This window comes from Cebidichthys violaceus, unplaced genomic scaffold (genome assembly GCF_023349555.1).
Source record: "Cebidichthys violaceus isolate CVI_PGR_0920_01 unplaced genomic scaffold, fCebVio1.0.p SCAF_19, whole genome shotgun sequence".
NCBI classification, from domain to species: Eukaryota; Metazoa; Chordata; class Actinopteri; order Perciformes; family Stichaeidae; genus Cebidichthys; species Cebidichthys violaceus.
The window spans coordinates 11,606,381-11,621,785 of NW_027176361.1; the positions used below are offsets into that span (position 1 = coordinate 11,606,381).

At 42.7% G+C, this 15,405-nt stretch overlaps 1 protein-coding gene across 3 annotated transcripts in view; it reads right to left on the minus strand.

Moving 5' to 3' along the window:
* Positions 1-1,717: 1,717 nt before the first annotated feature.
* Positions 1,718-15,405, minus strand: part of rtn3 (reticulon 3) — a 28,645-nt gene continuing 14,957 nt past the window's right edge. For all 3 annotated transcript variants that reach the window (XM_068713673.1, XM_068713674.1, XM_068713675.1), the window contains 6 exons: positions 11,052-11,259; positions 9,689-9,827; positions 6,958-7,027; positions 6,535-6,581; positions 5,240-5,298; positions 1,718-5,150 (listed from right to left, as the gene is read on the minus strand). In XM_068713673.1, coding sequence (XP_068569774.1) covers positions 5,102-5,150; positions 5,240-5,298; positions 6,535-6,581; positions 6,958-7,027; positions 9,689-9,827; positions 11,052-11,259 — 572 coding nt within the window. In that variant the 3' untranslated portion in view covers positions 1,718-5,101. The remainder of the gene's footprint in view (positions 5,151-5,239; positions 5,299-6,534; positions 6,582-6,957; positions 7,028-9,688; positions 9,828-11,051; positions 11,260-15,405) is intronic.

Sequence of the window (15,405 nt, forward strand, 5' to 3'; positions counted from 1 at the left end):
CCTTCCGATGAATCATTGTAGGACCTTATGTAGAATAAATACAGCAGTAATAACATGCTGTCTATACCAGTGGTGGGCCGTCAGGGCCAGCAAAGCCTTCTCTGCTGGCCTAGACAGAATCACAAAGTTATAGCTATTTTATAATTTCATTATTTTTCATAAATATACTACATGTATTCTAAATGATTTTTACCCATTAGCTTATTTTCTCATTGCACAGCTCCTGTCTTCCTCTGTTGCTCTGCTTCCAGCACAGCATGTTATAAGTAGCGCTGTTATCCAATCAAATTTCACCTCTATGTCTCTAGGTAAGAAGAGAGGCTCGGAGGCCTTCAAGTACCTACAAATACGTCAGTATTAACGTGCGACTTGACTGGTCAGTGGGCTAGTGTGACTGTTGTGAAACTAGCTAGCAGAACTTTGTTGTAGTAAAAGTTAAAGTTTAAAGATATATAAGACGTTCTTACGTGACATTACATTTTTAGTGTTTTGGCATGTTTGGCAGTGACAATCCCAAAATCTACTGCCTCTGTCGAGTGGACATTTTCAGCCCTCAAACGCATTAAAACATATTCAAGAAGTAGAACTGGGGAGGCTCCACTGGCGTCCATGAATCGAGAAGGACCTCTTACTGGACCTGAACCGATGTTCTGTACAACCGCGTCATTAAACTCTTTGTTAACAAAGAAAAGAGGATGGACTTTGTCTTTAAGTGAACAGCAGCTTTGGTAAGTGAACTGCTTTGTTTTTACATCTGCAGTAGCATTACTACTGTGTTAATTTGACTATCGTGTGGTTTTTATGATACGGTTAATATTGTTCCCTCTGATGTGAATAATATTTGAATGGTGCCCTCGGGTGTGTGGCAGAATGCGTGTTTTAGCGCTGCAGTTCTGCTGGAATGCAGAGGCCTGTTGAATCATGTTATTTGGATTTTATATTATTCTACATGCTTCGTTGTCATATAAATATATGTGACTGGTTCTTGCGAGTTTGTTCTTGTCATTTTGTTAATGACATTGATTTTGACTATGTGCATTGCCTGTTGATGACGAAGCATCCCGTCATGCTGAGGTTATTAGGAGGTGGTTCAACTGTAGACGGCACTAAAGACCCACTGATCTTTGCTAACCTAACTTTTTGATGCCGTTTGAATTATGCCAGGAATTTTACATCTTATGTGATCAGAAAGTCAGTTTGTCATGATTTTAGCTAAAAGTGTCCATCTTCAGAAAATAAACTACACTTTTGCAAGGATTTGTCACCTTGATAACAGCTCCAAGTCAATTTCAAGCCTAGCTTTTCTAATCAAATCACCCAAACTCAAATCAGTTTTTATCCAGTGCACCAGACTGCCATCCTGTTCCTCTGTTACATAGCTGTAACTTTGTAACGCTTCATTCACTATTTAGGACTTTGACTATTATGTAATACCACATAGGCTTTAAATGGGACGTTGAGTCTGCATGTGACTGTTAACATTAATGGTTTTAGTATGCCGGCCTTGGTCTAAAATTAGAAACTATAATCCTCTCTCCACCCAAACACCATAAAAGACAGCAGCTTCAAGTCAAAGCTTCTTAATTTAGATATTTCATCTGGGTGTTTTTTTTCTTCTTCATATCTGCAGGCATGCTGGGAAAATATCTCTCGTTTCTCCCCGTCAGAGACGAGGGTCCTTTACCCAGTCAGAAGAAAACACATCCACCAAACCTCGGTCCTTTGACGTGTTTTTATTAATTTCACTTTGACATCAGTACAGAGACCACAAACTTTTTTATTTTTTTTTGACAGTTTTCTACTTTTTTTCCTGCAACATCTTTCCCAAAGCTTCAAAAATCAGAACCAAAGTCATAGCTAATACAAAACAGAGCTGATGTTAGTGAACAACGTCTAGACACCAGTACAGAGTCCGAAGCAAAACAAGACTCTCCAGAGACAAAAAAAAGAAAGAAAAATAAAAGAAGTCAAACACACTCCTGCGCCACACACACACACACACACACACACACACACACACACACACACACACACACACACACACACACACACACACACACACACACACACACACACACACAGAGAGCCATACCCGATGAAAACACAGGGACAAACAGGAAAAGGAGAAAAGCAACATGCTGTGAGGGAACAGGTTTAATTCATTTTATATATTACACTCTAAAGAAATAAGCTAGCTATGAATCTGAGGAGTAGTGATCCGTTTAGCCGTGGTGCTGTAGCAAGCTAACGCGGCCTCTCCTGAACTACAGTTAAATGTGCTGCATATGGGGAAGCTAGTTCACGTTCATAGCGCCACGCTGGTTCAGCCTGAAGGTAGCTGGGTGAACATTAAAGGGTCAGTTCAACCAAAAATATATTCGCAGATTAAATCAGATTCCCACCTCCACCACCACACAACGGACTGCTCATTGTGAACAGTTTTCTTTGGAGCTACGTTTTAAAGAAGAAATAGTACTCGACTCATAGTTCAATGCTGTGAGCACCACAAATGACCCCATTAGAAATCTTAAAATAAAAAATAAAACTGCAGTTCTAAATGCAACTTTAGTTCTCCGAATTCTGGATGACGGCCAGAGAGACGCATGTTCTTTTGTAATTTGGTTGAACTGGCCCTTTAAATCAACGTAAACTGATACAAATGTGCTCCATTAGCTTGCGTGAAGTTTAGCTTTTATGACAACATAAAGCTACAATATGCAACTTCTTCACATTCAAATAAATAAACAGGATGCATAAAACATTAGCAGTGTCAGTATTCAGGCCTAACCCCCCCCTCCTCACACTTGAAGTCTGCTTCTTTAGCGCCTTTACAGACGCTGCTAACCTCAGGCTAGCCGACAGCTCATCAACACCTGCCCATTTGAGGGGGCGGCTAACAGCTAGCATCTCCAACAGAAACGTTGCATATTTTGGCTTTAACGCCAGAGTCTGAATGAGACTGCATGCTAGAGGGGTCAACCGAGACACGAGTGAGGCGACCACACAGCGGAGGGCATGCATGGGGAGGAATGTTCCAGAGAAAACATCCAGTACACAGGCAGACGTAGTAGTAGTAGTAGTAGTAATGGGTAGTTACTGCATTTAGAGGCTGTTCAGTATTCAGGGGACTCCGTGCAAACTTAATTTGGGGCGCAGCGAACTGGACAGCAACACGAACACTCATTTCCTTCTAAATATTCATCCCTTAAAACAATATGGAGACGTAGCAGTGGCTAACATATGACTATGGTTTACCGAGTTCAAAAACACCATTGAAACAGTCACAAGTAATAATCATATTAAACAAAAGTCAGGGTAGAGAATATGATACAGCCTATATAAAGGGTGGGAATCCGTTTCCAGCTTACACTATGACATGCGCTTCATGGCAGTCAAAGAAAAGGAACAAGGTGACAAACCGAGCTCTATAATAACCACTCCAAACCAAAACCGCTTCCATATCCCCGGCTACACTCTTTATCTATCGTACCATCCTAATCTTATTTTACTTCCTCTCGGGTCACTGCTGAGGTTTGTATGGAGTCTAAAAAGTGACAAAAGAATAGCTAGACTTCAAATTAAAAAAAACATTGTAAAAAGCAATTACAAAATCTGAATTTCTCTTTAATTTATCCATTTAATTTAGTTCAATTGATTATACTTAAATTGGGAATGAAAGTTCATTCTTCACCCAAAAACAAAAACACATTTGAACTTTATTATTATTATTATTATTATTATTTTCCAGAGCTGTCAGCCATATCTCTCTGTCTCCAGAGAATGTTAGAAAGTGGACCTTTTAATGAATCACGGTGAAAGTCGATATTTATTCTGGTGGCACATTCTATACTCCACAGCTTTGGAACTCAAAACCGCTCACCAATCGTGAGCTGGGAAGCCGTTTTGAGATTTAAGGGCGTGACAAAACATCAGAGAGAATCTCTTAACTTAACGAACAATCAGGAATTATTTGTGGAGAGGCCTCTGAAACACCTCCAGTTTAAAACGAAGCTCAATGACACTTAACAGAACTCTTACAATGCCGTCGTCAAGCTACTAGGGAGTCAAAGCAGCGATCCTATAATTAATATCAATAATAGTAATAAGCAGTGAGAAGAAGAATAAAAATGTACAAGTGAGTGTGAGACCTCGACACTGTGGTTGAACACGTGCGACAAAAGGAGTGCTGCTGTGAGGGAACTTTTCCTTTGATATAAAAAGCGAGGCTAACGTGTTCCGTACAGCAGAGAGAGCCTGTAGTCGTCTTCAGGTGGATATTTACATACAGAGAACTGTTCAAAAAGAGGGTGAACTAGACCAAATTATCACAGCTGGCTCAGTGTTCCAACGCTTCTATTTCAACCTGCTCGTGGGTTTGAAAAAATAAAAGTTCAGTGCATTGCAGAAACATACAGAAGTGCCTGTGAGGCTAATGGAGGCTAACTCGCTAACAGGCCGATCAGTAACAGCAAACCCGTTACCAGCCTCTAAAATTAACTCGTATTAACAGCTGTAGAGCAAGAGAGCAGGATAAGACTAGCCACAATTACACCCAAAACGTTTGTTTTATTACGCTTTTTTTAATTTATTTTTTGACATTTTTCCTTTTTTTTACTTTTCCATCTCATATGATCGGTTTGCCTTCAGGCAAATGTGTGGTTTTAATTACAGACATTTGCTTTTTTTGTGAAGTAGACAGCCATCATCCCCCCCCTGCTCGCTCTACACGACGAAACCAGGTCATAGATTCAGTCTAGTTCACTCGACCCTGCGCCCGCAGACAAGTCGGGGTCTGCCACGGCGCTACATCACTTCCTCGCTAGCGACACGCTTCCTGTCTGCACAGGCACAGTTCTTTTTAATGCTTGCAATTTAAGCTGCGCAGTAGTTTTACATTGAATATCGAGTAGCTCAAGAGATTTTCTACCTAGCAAGGTTCAGTGTAGTAGGGTGGTGATGGTTGATGGAGTAGGGGGGAGGAGTTAGACTGGGGCAGGGGGTTATCTGGAGAGGGGTAGGAGAAGGTAAGGGGGCTCTAAGATGGAGATGGAGATGAGGATGATGGTGACGTGGAAGCTTCTAATTGGGGCGGGGGGGTTGATCATTCAGTTTTGCTGCGCTTCACAGCTCCAGGAAGTTTCTCTTGCAACCTGTGAGAGAAAAACAAAACGGGTGTGAAAAAACCGAATGGGTGGATGAAAGCTACGTCTACAACACACTCATTACTCGATTCACTTACTTGGCCATTGTGGTGTTGACTTGAGTGCGGATCACGTCGATGTACTGATCAATCTGGGTCTGGAAGGAGACGAGATGAGAGAGAAGGTAAGCATCAGTGTGAGTTAAAGAAGGCAAAGGATCACTTTGAAATCCGATAACTAGTGAGAGCGACGGGCTTCTACTATGAGCCACTCCGTCAACGAAGAACGGAAACAAGTGGCAGCATTTTCTTTTTGGACTTGGATGTTGGATAAGAGTGTCGCTAGTTCTGTTTTCGTGAGACGAAGAGTGTCGGGACTTTGTTCAGATCAAATGACAGATCAGAGAAGCGTCAGCAGTAATGTGGACATTTTGAATGGTGAAGAGAGAGCAGAGCTGTGGTCAAGAGAATTCAGAACACATGCCAATAGATGTAAACACCGGATCAGATGACACGTTGTATGAACCATGTTGTTTCAAGCATAACCCACTGTGAACCCTCTGAACCCCAAAACCCACCAGTGGGATAGAAAGCATGTTTTTATTAAACAATTGTTTAATCTGCCAATCTTACCGCCAAGAACGCTGCCCCAACCCGCGTTGTCGGGCCCCCCCACTCTACCCCCTCCTAGGTTAAATGGTTAAAAACGGTTGGCTCTGTCAGAACTGTTGCCAGTGTTATTGCTGTTCACCCTATTAGCATCATTAGCTACTAGCCGCCAGCTCAGATATCTCCGTGTTAACAGCCGTGTGCAGGCAGCCAATCCCGGCTGTATGGGTTGTAGCTGTCGCGGTAGTAGGCCAATCACATGTCGCATTAAATTGAAGAATGCTTATTGTGATTGGCTGAGAGCAAAACCATACAGATAAGCCAGCACAGAAAGGACCGATTGCAGGCAATGCTCGACTGGACAAGTTTCGATGCTACTTAGCACTGGTCCGATACTTAGCCCTCATCACAATGAGTATTAAAACATTCAAACAATCACGAGTCTCAGCATCCACTCTGTGCTAAAATCCAGTAACTACGAGAAACAGTGACCAGCAAAAGACTGCGTCAAACAGTTGATGAGTACATTCCCTTAAACACAAAGTTCCCGTTTGGCATGATGTGCATGGACGGGATGCTGACCCCCCCCCGCTCCCCCCCTTATTAGAGCCGGCAGTAGAATGACTTCACATTCTCAGCAGCTGGACACTGGACACCAACAAGCCTTCAGTGTCTGATGAAGACTGCAGTCATCCAGTGAGCTCACTGCTGACGGGAACGTTCGCTAGCAGCTGAAGTCATCCGATATATTCTCGGTGGCCGAGGACACGGGGTCGCATTCTCACCTTGTTCTTCTCGTAGACGGGAGGCACGGCGAAGAGCAGGATGTCAGCTGGAGAACAGAGAGAGAGCGGACACGTGAAAAACACGACAACATACTGAACACACATCGGTGGACTTTGACTGTTAAAGCAGATACAGCAGGGTTTATATTCTCAGCCTGCACTCATTCTGTTGAGGGACAGTTCTTAGAGTACACAAATAAGGCTTTTTCATCAATAAATCAATCATTAAATGATTTATTGAATTAGTAAATATGTAAAGGCTGGTAAATCAGGAAATACAACATGACACGTGATATTTGTAAATTTATTTCTGCATTTACATATTTGGAATGTGTGCCTTTCAATGTGTAAAAACAGTAACGTCTACTTTTTTTCTGAAATGCGATGAATGAGAATGAGCTTTTTGGTTCCCTTCGCGCTTACCCAGGATGAGAATGGTGATTCCATTGAAGACGGCTCCTACGTAGGTGAACAGCCACATGACCACAGCCAGCTGTGAGTGAACAAAAGTCAGTTAGAGGGAAGCATAGACCTCGTTCATCAGAGCTTCACTCCTAGATCATGGTGTCAACTCTCAAATCATGTCTTAATAGTGGCCAAAAAAAACTAATAAAGGCTAGAACAACATTGATGGCAGGAATTAATTTTAATATAATGGTTCTTATGGTAACTTCAGCATATATATGTCCAGCATGAATCCCATCACTACAGCAGGGTCATGTCATAATCACCACTCTGTAGGTATTCACTAAGTATTTCCATTTACTTCTACTTCAATCCCTGTTAGATTACAGACAATGACATCAAGCACTTCCTGCGTATGTCTCAAATTAAAAGCTGGTTGGAGCCCATTGTTTTTCATTTTTGTTTAGAAAACAGTAGAATGAGAATTGAGCGACAGAATGACACGACTGATGGAAGTCGTAAGGGAAACCATTTACACACATTTTTAAGACTATATTGCAAAGTGCATTATAGAATGAATGTGTGTGATTCGTGACCATGACAGTATTGTTGGGGGCTTTCCAGCTGATCAGAGAGCTTTGTGCTGCTGATCCAACTCTCCTGATATGCTCAGAAACCGTTCACAGTAGGGATGGAGGACGTTTTTCATCGTTCTAAGAGCCCGCATTTTTATTCTGTTTGCCTGCCAAGAACTAGGAACGATCATGGTTCTTAGAACAGTTTTCAGGGAGTTTTGTGCTCCTATTTCAAATGTAGCTACTCTCCCAGCACAAGAGGAACCGCAAGTGCCAAGTGATTGGTCAAACACTTCAGCCAATGCATTATCGTCTTTAGCACAAAGGCTAGCCCAGTAACTTTAGCACAAAGGTTAACCCAGTAACTTTAGCACAAAGACTAACCCAGTAACTTTAGCACAAAGGCTAACGCAGTAACTTTAGCACAAAGGCTAACGCAGTCACTTTAGCACAAAGGCTAACGCAGTCACTTTAGCACAGAGGCTAACGCAGTAACTTTAGCACAGATGCTAACCCAGTAACTTTAGCACAGATGCTAACCCAGTAACTTTAGCACAAAGGCTAACCCAGTAACTTTAGCACAAAGGCTAACCCAGTAACTTTAGCACAAAGGCTAACCCAGTAACTTTATCACAAAGGCTAACCCAGTAACTTTATCACAAAGGCTAGCCCAGTAACTTTATCACAAAGGCTAACCCAGTAACTTTAGCACAAAGGCTAACCCAGTAACTTTATCACAAAGGCTAACCCAGTAACTTTAGCACAAAAGCCAACCCAGTAACTTTAGCACAAAAGCCAACCCAGTAACTTTAGCACAGAGGCTAACCCAGTAACTTTAGCACAAAGGCTAACCCAGTAACTTTATCACAAAGGCTAACCCAGTAACTTTATCACAAAGGCTAACCCAGTAACTTTAGCACAAAAGCCAACCCAGTAACTTTAGCACAAAAGCCAACCCAGTAACTTTAGCACAGAGGCTAACCCAGTAACTTTAGCACAAAGGCTAACCCAGTAACTTTAGCACAAAGGCTAACCCAGTAACTTTAGCACAAAGGCTAACCCAGTAACTTTACCACAAAGGCTAACCCAGTAACTTTAGCCTAAGCACAGAAGGCTAAAGAAACACAATAAAAATGCTAAGTGGGGTATTATTGCTGCTTGGCTGATAGAGATTAACAGTGATGGCTGGTTGCTATAATCTGATAGGCCAGCCGCTGATGTCCGAGTATAACAGAAGCAAGACTTATTTTCAAAAACTAATAACTGTTCTTCAGTCCGGTCCTGGGATAAAATCATTGTTACATAAACAAGACCTGTTCATTCATTTATCATTTCTTAGAGTTTATAGAAGTGAAAGACAGGTAGTGATCCACCCACACAGGTACGTCATGTAGCCTGATGGGTGTGGCCTGACTGAGCCGTTTCTCCTGTTCGTTTTGTTGCAGCTCTCAGGGAGGGACAGCGGTTACGTTTACCTTTCTTGTTTGTACATAGTTTGGTGACAGCCTGCACAGCTCTGCCAACATCACCCTGAGCACAGTTGTATTCATTCACAATGGGCAGAAACACCTGAGGGAGGGTGTGAAGGACAGGCTTTGACTTCACCAAGTCAACCTCCAGCTCAGGTCCTTTCAGAACGATGTGAGGCTTTGGTATGAGCTTCTTCCTTGTGTTTTAGAAACTGCGATGTTTTGGTCATTAAAAAGGCCACGGGGGACCAATTGACTGATTTTCTGTCATGTATTAAAATGTATACCTTCATATGCCAGTGGTGAATCACTTTATAGTTTAAATTTGCTGATTTAGAAACAATTAAATATTGTAGTATTTTATTCCCTCTGAATGTCATATTTTCATTAAATAAGTCTTTGAGGTCTAAAGGTTACATTTTCAAATATTTTACAATAAGATTAGAAAAATGTCCAAATTATGAATTCTTTGGGTCCCGTTTAGGTTGTATTATCTAAATAGATATCATCCAACAATACAATAACTACTGGGGTATATTTTAACAGTACAGATCAGATTGGGACTATAATTGGACTGATTTCCCCCGAGAGAGGAGTTACTTTGGTCTTTATGGAACAGAGTGGGTAAAGGTTTCACTATAAGCAGATAAAATGACCAGAACTCAGGATGACAGTGGACGGCGACTGAAGGTTGGAGCCGCTCACCTTCAGGGAGTCCACGAGGTCCTCGACCAGGAAGAGGCGGCTCATCTGCTTCAGGGCTCGGTTGATGTGGGTCAGACTGGCGTCCACGTGCTTGCGGAAAGTCTCTGGTGGGATGCTGACATCCTTATCTATCAGTGTTCTGCAGAGAGGGAGGAGGGGAAGGTGAGCACAAAATGAGGCTAAGTGTGTGGGCCCAGAGTGCTGCAGGAAAACAGACGGAACTCGCCTGTGATGAGCAGCTTTAACCAGGAAACTAATGGGAGGCTGTTTCTTTGTGGCTTAAAAAGAGAATAAAGCTACACCCACACTACTACATTTCCATTTTCAACATCTTTTGCTACGTTTACACCGAGCGTCCACACTACTCCGGAGTTTTAGAGCACCGAAAATGAATGAGTTTAGAAACGTTACCGAAGCTGGGTACGTTTTAACACTCCGGGGTTACCTCATAGTGTGGACAGGCCGAACCGCAGAAGTTTGGAAATGATGACATAGACGCCTGACTTCACTATTTGATTTTGTCTTCGACGTGTCCTTCCCTGATTCGTCACGCCCCTTCAAGTTACCCTTTCCCAGAAGAAAAACAAAGAGCCAGGTCTACCAGTGATCATTACATGGATGACAGATTACAGGCGTTGCTGACCTTGTTGTCTTTACTAGTTGTGCATTTTATAAATCTACTACTGCCGACATGCAGAGGAAGCAGCTGTTATTGGAGCGATTAGCGGCGTTGTCAGCCCTGCAGAGCGGACGTCTGAAGTCACGGTTTGAGGCTTTGAGGGGGACACGGACACAAAATGGAAGACTTTCCTTTTCTTATTAATGCTTATTTTCTTCTGCCCAACCATTGTGAAGTCCACACATAAACAGTAACTGTGTTTATACCGGCAACTGCATGCCCAGTGTCCGTGATTAGTCACGTGATATTCGTTTTCAGGCGTGTTAGTATGGATGAAAATCATTTTGCTAACGATGCTGTGTGTAAATTCACATTCCTGACCATCTCCACATCATCTTATATTAACTTGAATAGGCAAACCAGACATTTTGAAGAGATACAAGTTAAATTACAACTATGTTTCATGCATGCATTATTGAAAACGTAAACATTTAGGCAAAGTTAATAAAAGACTTTGGAAGAAGTTCTGCAAATGTACTTGGTGACCCCAACAAAACCTCCTGTGGGTCCTGACCGTGTCTTTGGAACTGATTTAGACGATTTCGGAAACTTGATCTATAGAAACACTCTTTGCCAATTTGAGCATCAAACTAAAAACATGTTTTGGTCGATCAAATCTCCCAGACAACAACAGCGAGAAGGTAAAGTAAAGTAGCATTGAAGTTCTAGAGGACTTGGTCTTACTTGAAGGGGTGTCCATCGCTGGACTTCTGCACTGCCTGGACGACGGACTTGTAGATGCGGAAGGTGATGGTGACACAGAGCAGGGCCAGCAGGAGGTAGGAGGCCACGCTGATGAAGCTGAAGGCTGCCAGCGACAGCAGCAGCAGCAGGGACAGCCCGAACACCAAGCCAGACTTCTTGGGGTCCCGCCAGTGGATCAGATCCTTAACTGCAGAAAGGAAGTGAGGAGGGGGTTAGACTGATATCAGAATAAAATGAACTATCATACCAAGTTGTAAAATAATAGTTTGTCTGAAGAAAAAACTGAAAACTTTTTATTCAACACTGAATTTTCAGGATGAAATCTAAATTGTTTCGTTTGAGGCAGCTCTCCATTTGAAACCATTTCAAAATAAAAGCATGGTTCTCTTTGCAGCTGAGGTAAATAAAGGCTCTATGGTCGCTTTATATGGAAAATATTTGTATCGTCCTAGTGGTCAGGCGAGCGTGGAGAACAGCTCCAAAGAAAACATGAACATGCAAACATTAATCTTCTTCAGAGAATAAGCGCGGAGGGCCCATTGCTGTGGATGCCCGCTTCGTGTTTGTATGCATGTCCTGTGGGGAGTCGCGCATGCAGAAGGGATGGCCTCTATACAAGGCAGTTATGTAAGGCTGGAATGGGCTGGCGCTCTCAGACTGCCACGCCTTCCCTCTGCGTAGGGGAAACGGCTGCATTTAAAAAAGCCTTTTGTAAGTGGGGGAGAAAACACGTGGGCCGATGCCTCAGGGACGGTTCAGGCTTCAGTGCTCCAGCTAGTTTAATGGGAACACACGTTATATGGGACCTTCACACACACACACACACACACACACACACACACACACACACACACACACACACACACACACACACACACACACACACACACACACACACACACACACACACACCTGTTTGCTTTTTCAAAGGACAAAGACGCCAATTAATGTCAGAAATGTATAATGCAGAAATTGCATTTTTATTTTTTATCTCTGGAGATAAAGGTCAGATTCCTACAGGTTCATACACACACTCATGTTCACACATTCATGCCACACACACCTTCCTTCCTTCCTTATTAGGAAATGAGGGTCAGTCTCCTCAGTCGGCCAAAGTTCTGACCAACACCAGCCTCGATTTGTTCCTCAGGCACATTCAACTACAACGCTATGAGGCATGCAAATGTCTGCTGCTGACCAAGTGCAGTGTTAACAGAGCCGACCTTTGATGGAACAGGGAGCCGGAAAAAACGAAGCGTTATCGTGTAGAATAAACGCTCCACCGGTTTGCAGAGTCGATGGTACAAATATTAGTCTATGATAAACTGTGTTAACTCAAAGCCTAGCTGGAGACAGAGCCAGCTATTGTGACGATGTGATGTGTTAGGAGCAGCTAGGCTACTATATTTGGCCTTAACCCAAACTCTCAATTATTACTGCTGTCACGGTCATCTTTTGCCACAGTAAATATGGGCAATTATCCGACATCCTTATGAAATAGTTTAACATGCATGTTTCGCAAACACTATAAAAGCTAAATCTGTGGCTGAACGGAGAAAAATGAACTGATATTTCTCTAACTATGACGAGACTATTATTGGACTATGATTCCTTACAAATCAGTCCATTCTCAGTACCTTAATAGACATTGAACTGATGCTATATAAAGAGTTTATATAGCATCAGTTATGTTATATTTATATATTATTATAACAGAGTTTTCTTTGCATTAGGTTTAACACCACCACATGGCTCGTCTGACTCCTTGATAAAATAAGCTCAGCATGCCAAGAGCTGAACCTGTGAACGAATGTGAGAGAAAAGCAGCAGCACTGCTGTGCGGCTCACACACAAACAGACAGAGCTCTATTGTTCCTCATTCTGTCAGAGCCTACAATGAGACTGCATGAAAACCTCATACCTCCAGTAAACAATGAAATATTCATCTATCAAATCAGACGATTTTATGTCGAGGACATGTGGATTCATAAAATACCTCGTCAAAACAGATATGAAAACATTTAACTGCATCATGGTCAAGCTGGAAACAAAGTTGACTGTTCTGGGATGCAATGTTTTCATCTGACAGCAACAATGAGCGGGGTTTCCTCACCCTGCACTGCAGGGGTGTGTGTGTGTGTGTGTGTGTGTGTGTGTGTGTGTGTGTGTGTGTGTGTGTGTGTGTGTGTGTGTGTGTGTGTGTGTGTGTGTGCGCGCGCGTGCGCGCGCACACACACACACACACACACACACACAGAAACATCCTCCCTCCAGACTCACTTTTTAAACGCACACATGCACGACTTTAAACAAACTCAGATGGAAATAACCGGTGTAAAATACAAAAGACAATTTATAAACGGCGTTATTTTGAAATGCAGTGCTCTAAAATGACATTTTTAACATTACGACTACCATTTGTCGGGGACGTCGTTATTCAAGGCCTCAGCTAATTTGAGTTTTAACGTTTTAACAACCCTAAACAGTGGTTCACTTAATGTTATTAAGCTAGGCGCAGTGGCCTGCTTTCACTGTGCTGCTCTTAAAGCCAGCCAGCCCCACCCACCCACCCACACACCCATTATAAGTGATAAATCAAGTACGTTAACTCAGAAGTAAACACACTTTTCCTGCACTTTTACCTACATGACATCATAGGTTCTGCTCTAGTTGAGTTTCAGATGTTTTAGGTCTCTGTCATGATTTAATTCCACACACAATGTACAGCAAATGTGACAGCAGGGGATCGTTGTCACTGCTGAATAAATCCATAGGCATGCTGGTCAATGTCATCTGAGTCCAAGCCATCTGCTATTTTGTCTCAAAGTGGACGGTCTAGCAGACAGACAACTGGGCACAATAATATTGTACGTAATCATGCCTAATCCAAACAGTGAACATTCAGGACAGATGTTCTTGTAAACTGGTAGTCGACCTACAGCACATGACCCTTTATCACACTGAGCAAATATTCTGTCAGTTACCGTCCAGTGAAATACGGATGATAGAAGCAGTGGCTAACATAACAAATCCCGCTCCTTTTAGCTCTGGTTTGGTCTCCACCACTTCGTGAGGAATATGTCTCTTCACTGGAGCTGGGTATCGGTACTGGATACCTTTAAAGAAAGGTGCGATTTGACCCCAGTCCATATCCTGACTGAAGTTAGTCCTTCTGACTAAAAGCAAGATAACCTGAACAAACATGACATTACAGGTCCATGTCAGACAGCTTAGTGGAGAGTCAAATAGCAAACACTGATACAGGTTCAGTTCAAGTATTCACATGTGCCTTTTCTCCACTTTACAAATCTTCACACAGAGGATTAACACAAATCTGAGCACTAATGGAATGTTGGATTTGAACTAATCTTTGACGGCCTGACAACAAGTCTGGTATTAAAACTAGCCCACAAATAGATTTAGAGGATCACGTTTGCCAACACTGTGTGGATTTCACAAACAGATGGCTGGGATGGAATTTCTGACAAGGGGGACCAAAAACTTGAAAGGTAATGCAGAAATTGTCTCGCAAATCCCACATGACAACAGGCACACCAACTGAAACAAACTCCGCCCGCCTAATAACCAGAGTTGTGGAGCAGCACTGCAGAGGAGCACTAAAATAGCTTGAGCTCATGGCTGGAGGGGGAGGATTCAACAACACAGGCTCCTCTACAGAACACGACACAAAAACAGAGCTTCCTCTTCAACGCCAAGTCATTAATATCTCAATTAGGAAACGATTACATTATGTGCACAGCTAACAACCTTGTTCAAGCACAGAGCAATGAACATGATAGCATGTACATGCTACGGCTAGTAGCTCCCATACATTTTGCTCCAATTCTGTTTTATTTTGGTAATTTTTTCTTGTTGATAAGTGGAGAACTTACGGCATATGACAGAATACATTCCTCAACATCAGAAAATGAAGCATGGAGATTGGATTAAGAGCAGCGGTCCATGAAGGCGATCACCGCCCACGGCCGACCAACCAGCCAGACCTGCTGGTCCAAACGCCACTGAGTCAACTGCCCCAGGAGGAAGAGGAAGGAGAGCCAAAATGGAAGCTAAGCTAACCCAGCAAGGACCTAAGGCTACACCACTACCCAGTGTACTCCTGGCTAATGTCCGGTCGCAGAAAAAGGCTAACCCAGCAACAGGAGATCGTGACTGTTGTGCACACATCTTTGTGGGGACTCCGGTGGGACGAGAGGAGGTGGACTCTGTTTACATCAATGATACTAAAACATAGTCAAAGGATTCAAGGATCCTTGAAAACAAAGCTAAACTTATATGCCTCTTCTGCACACTTTCCCTTAGTTTCTGGTTG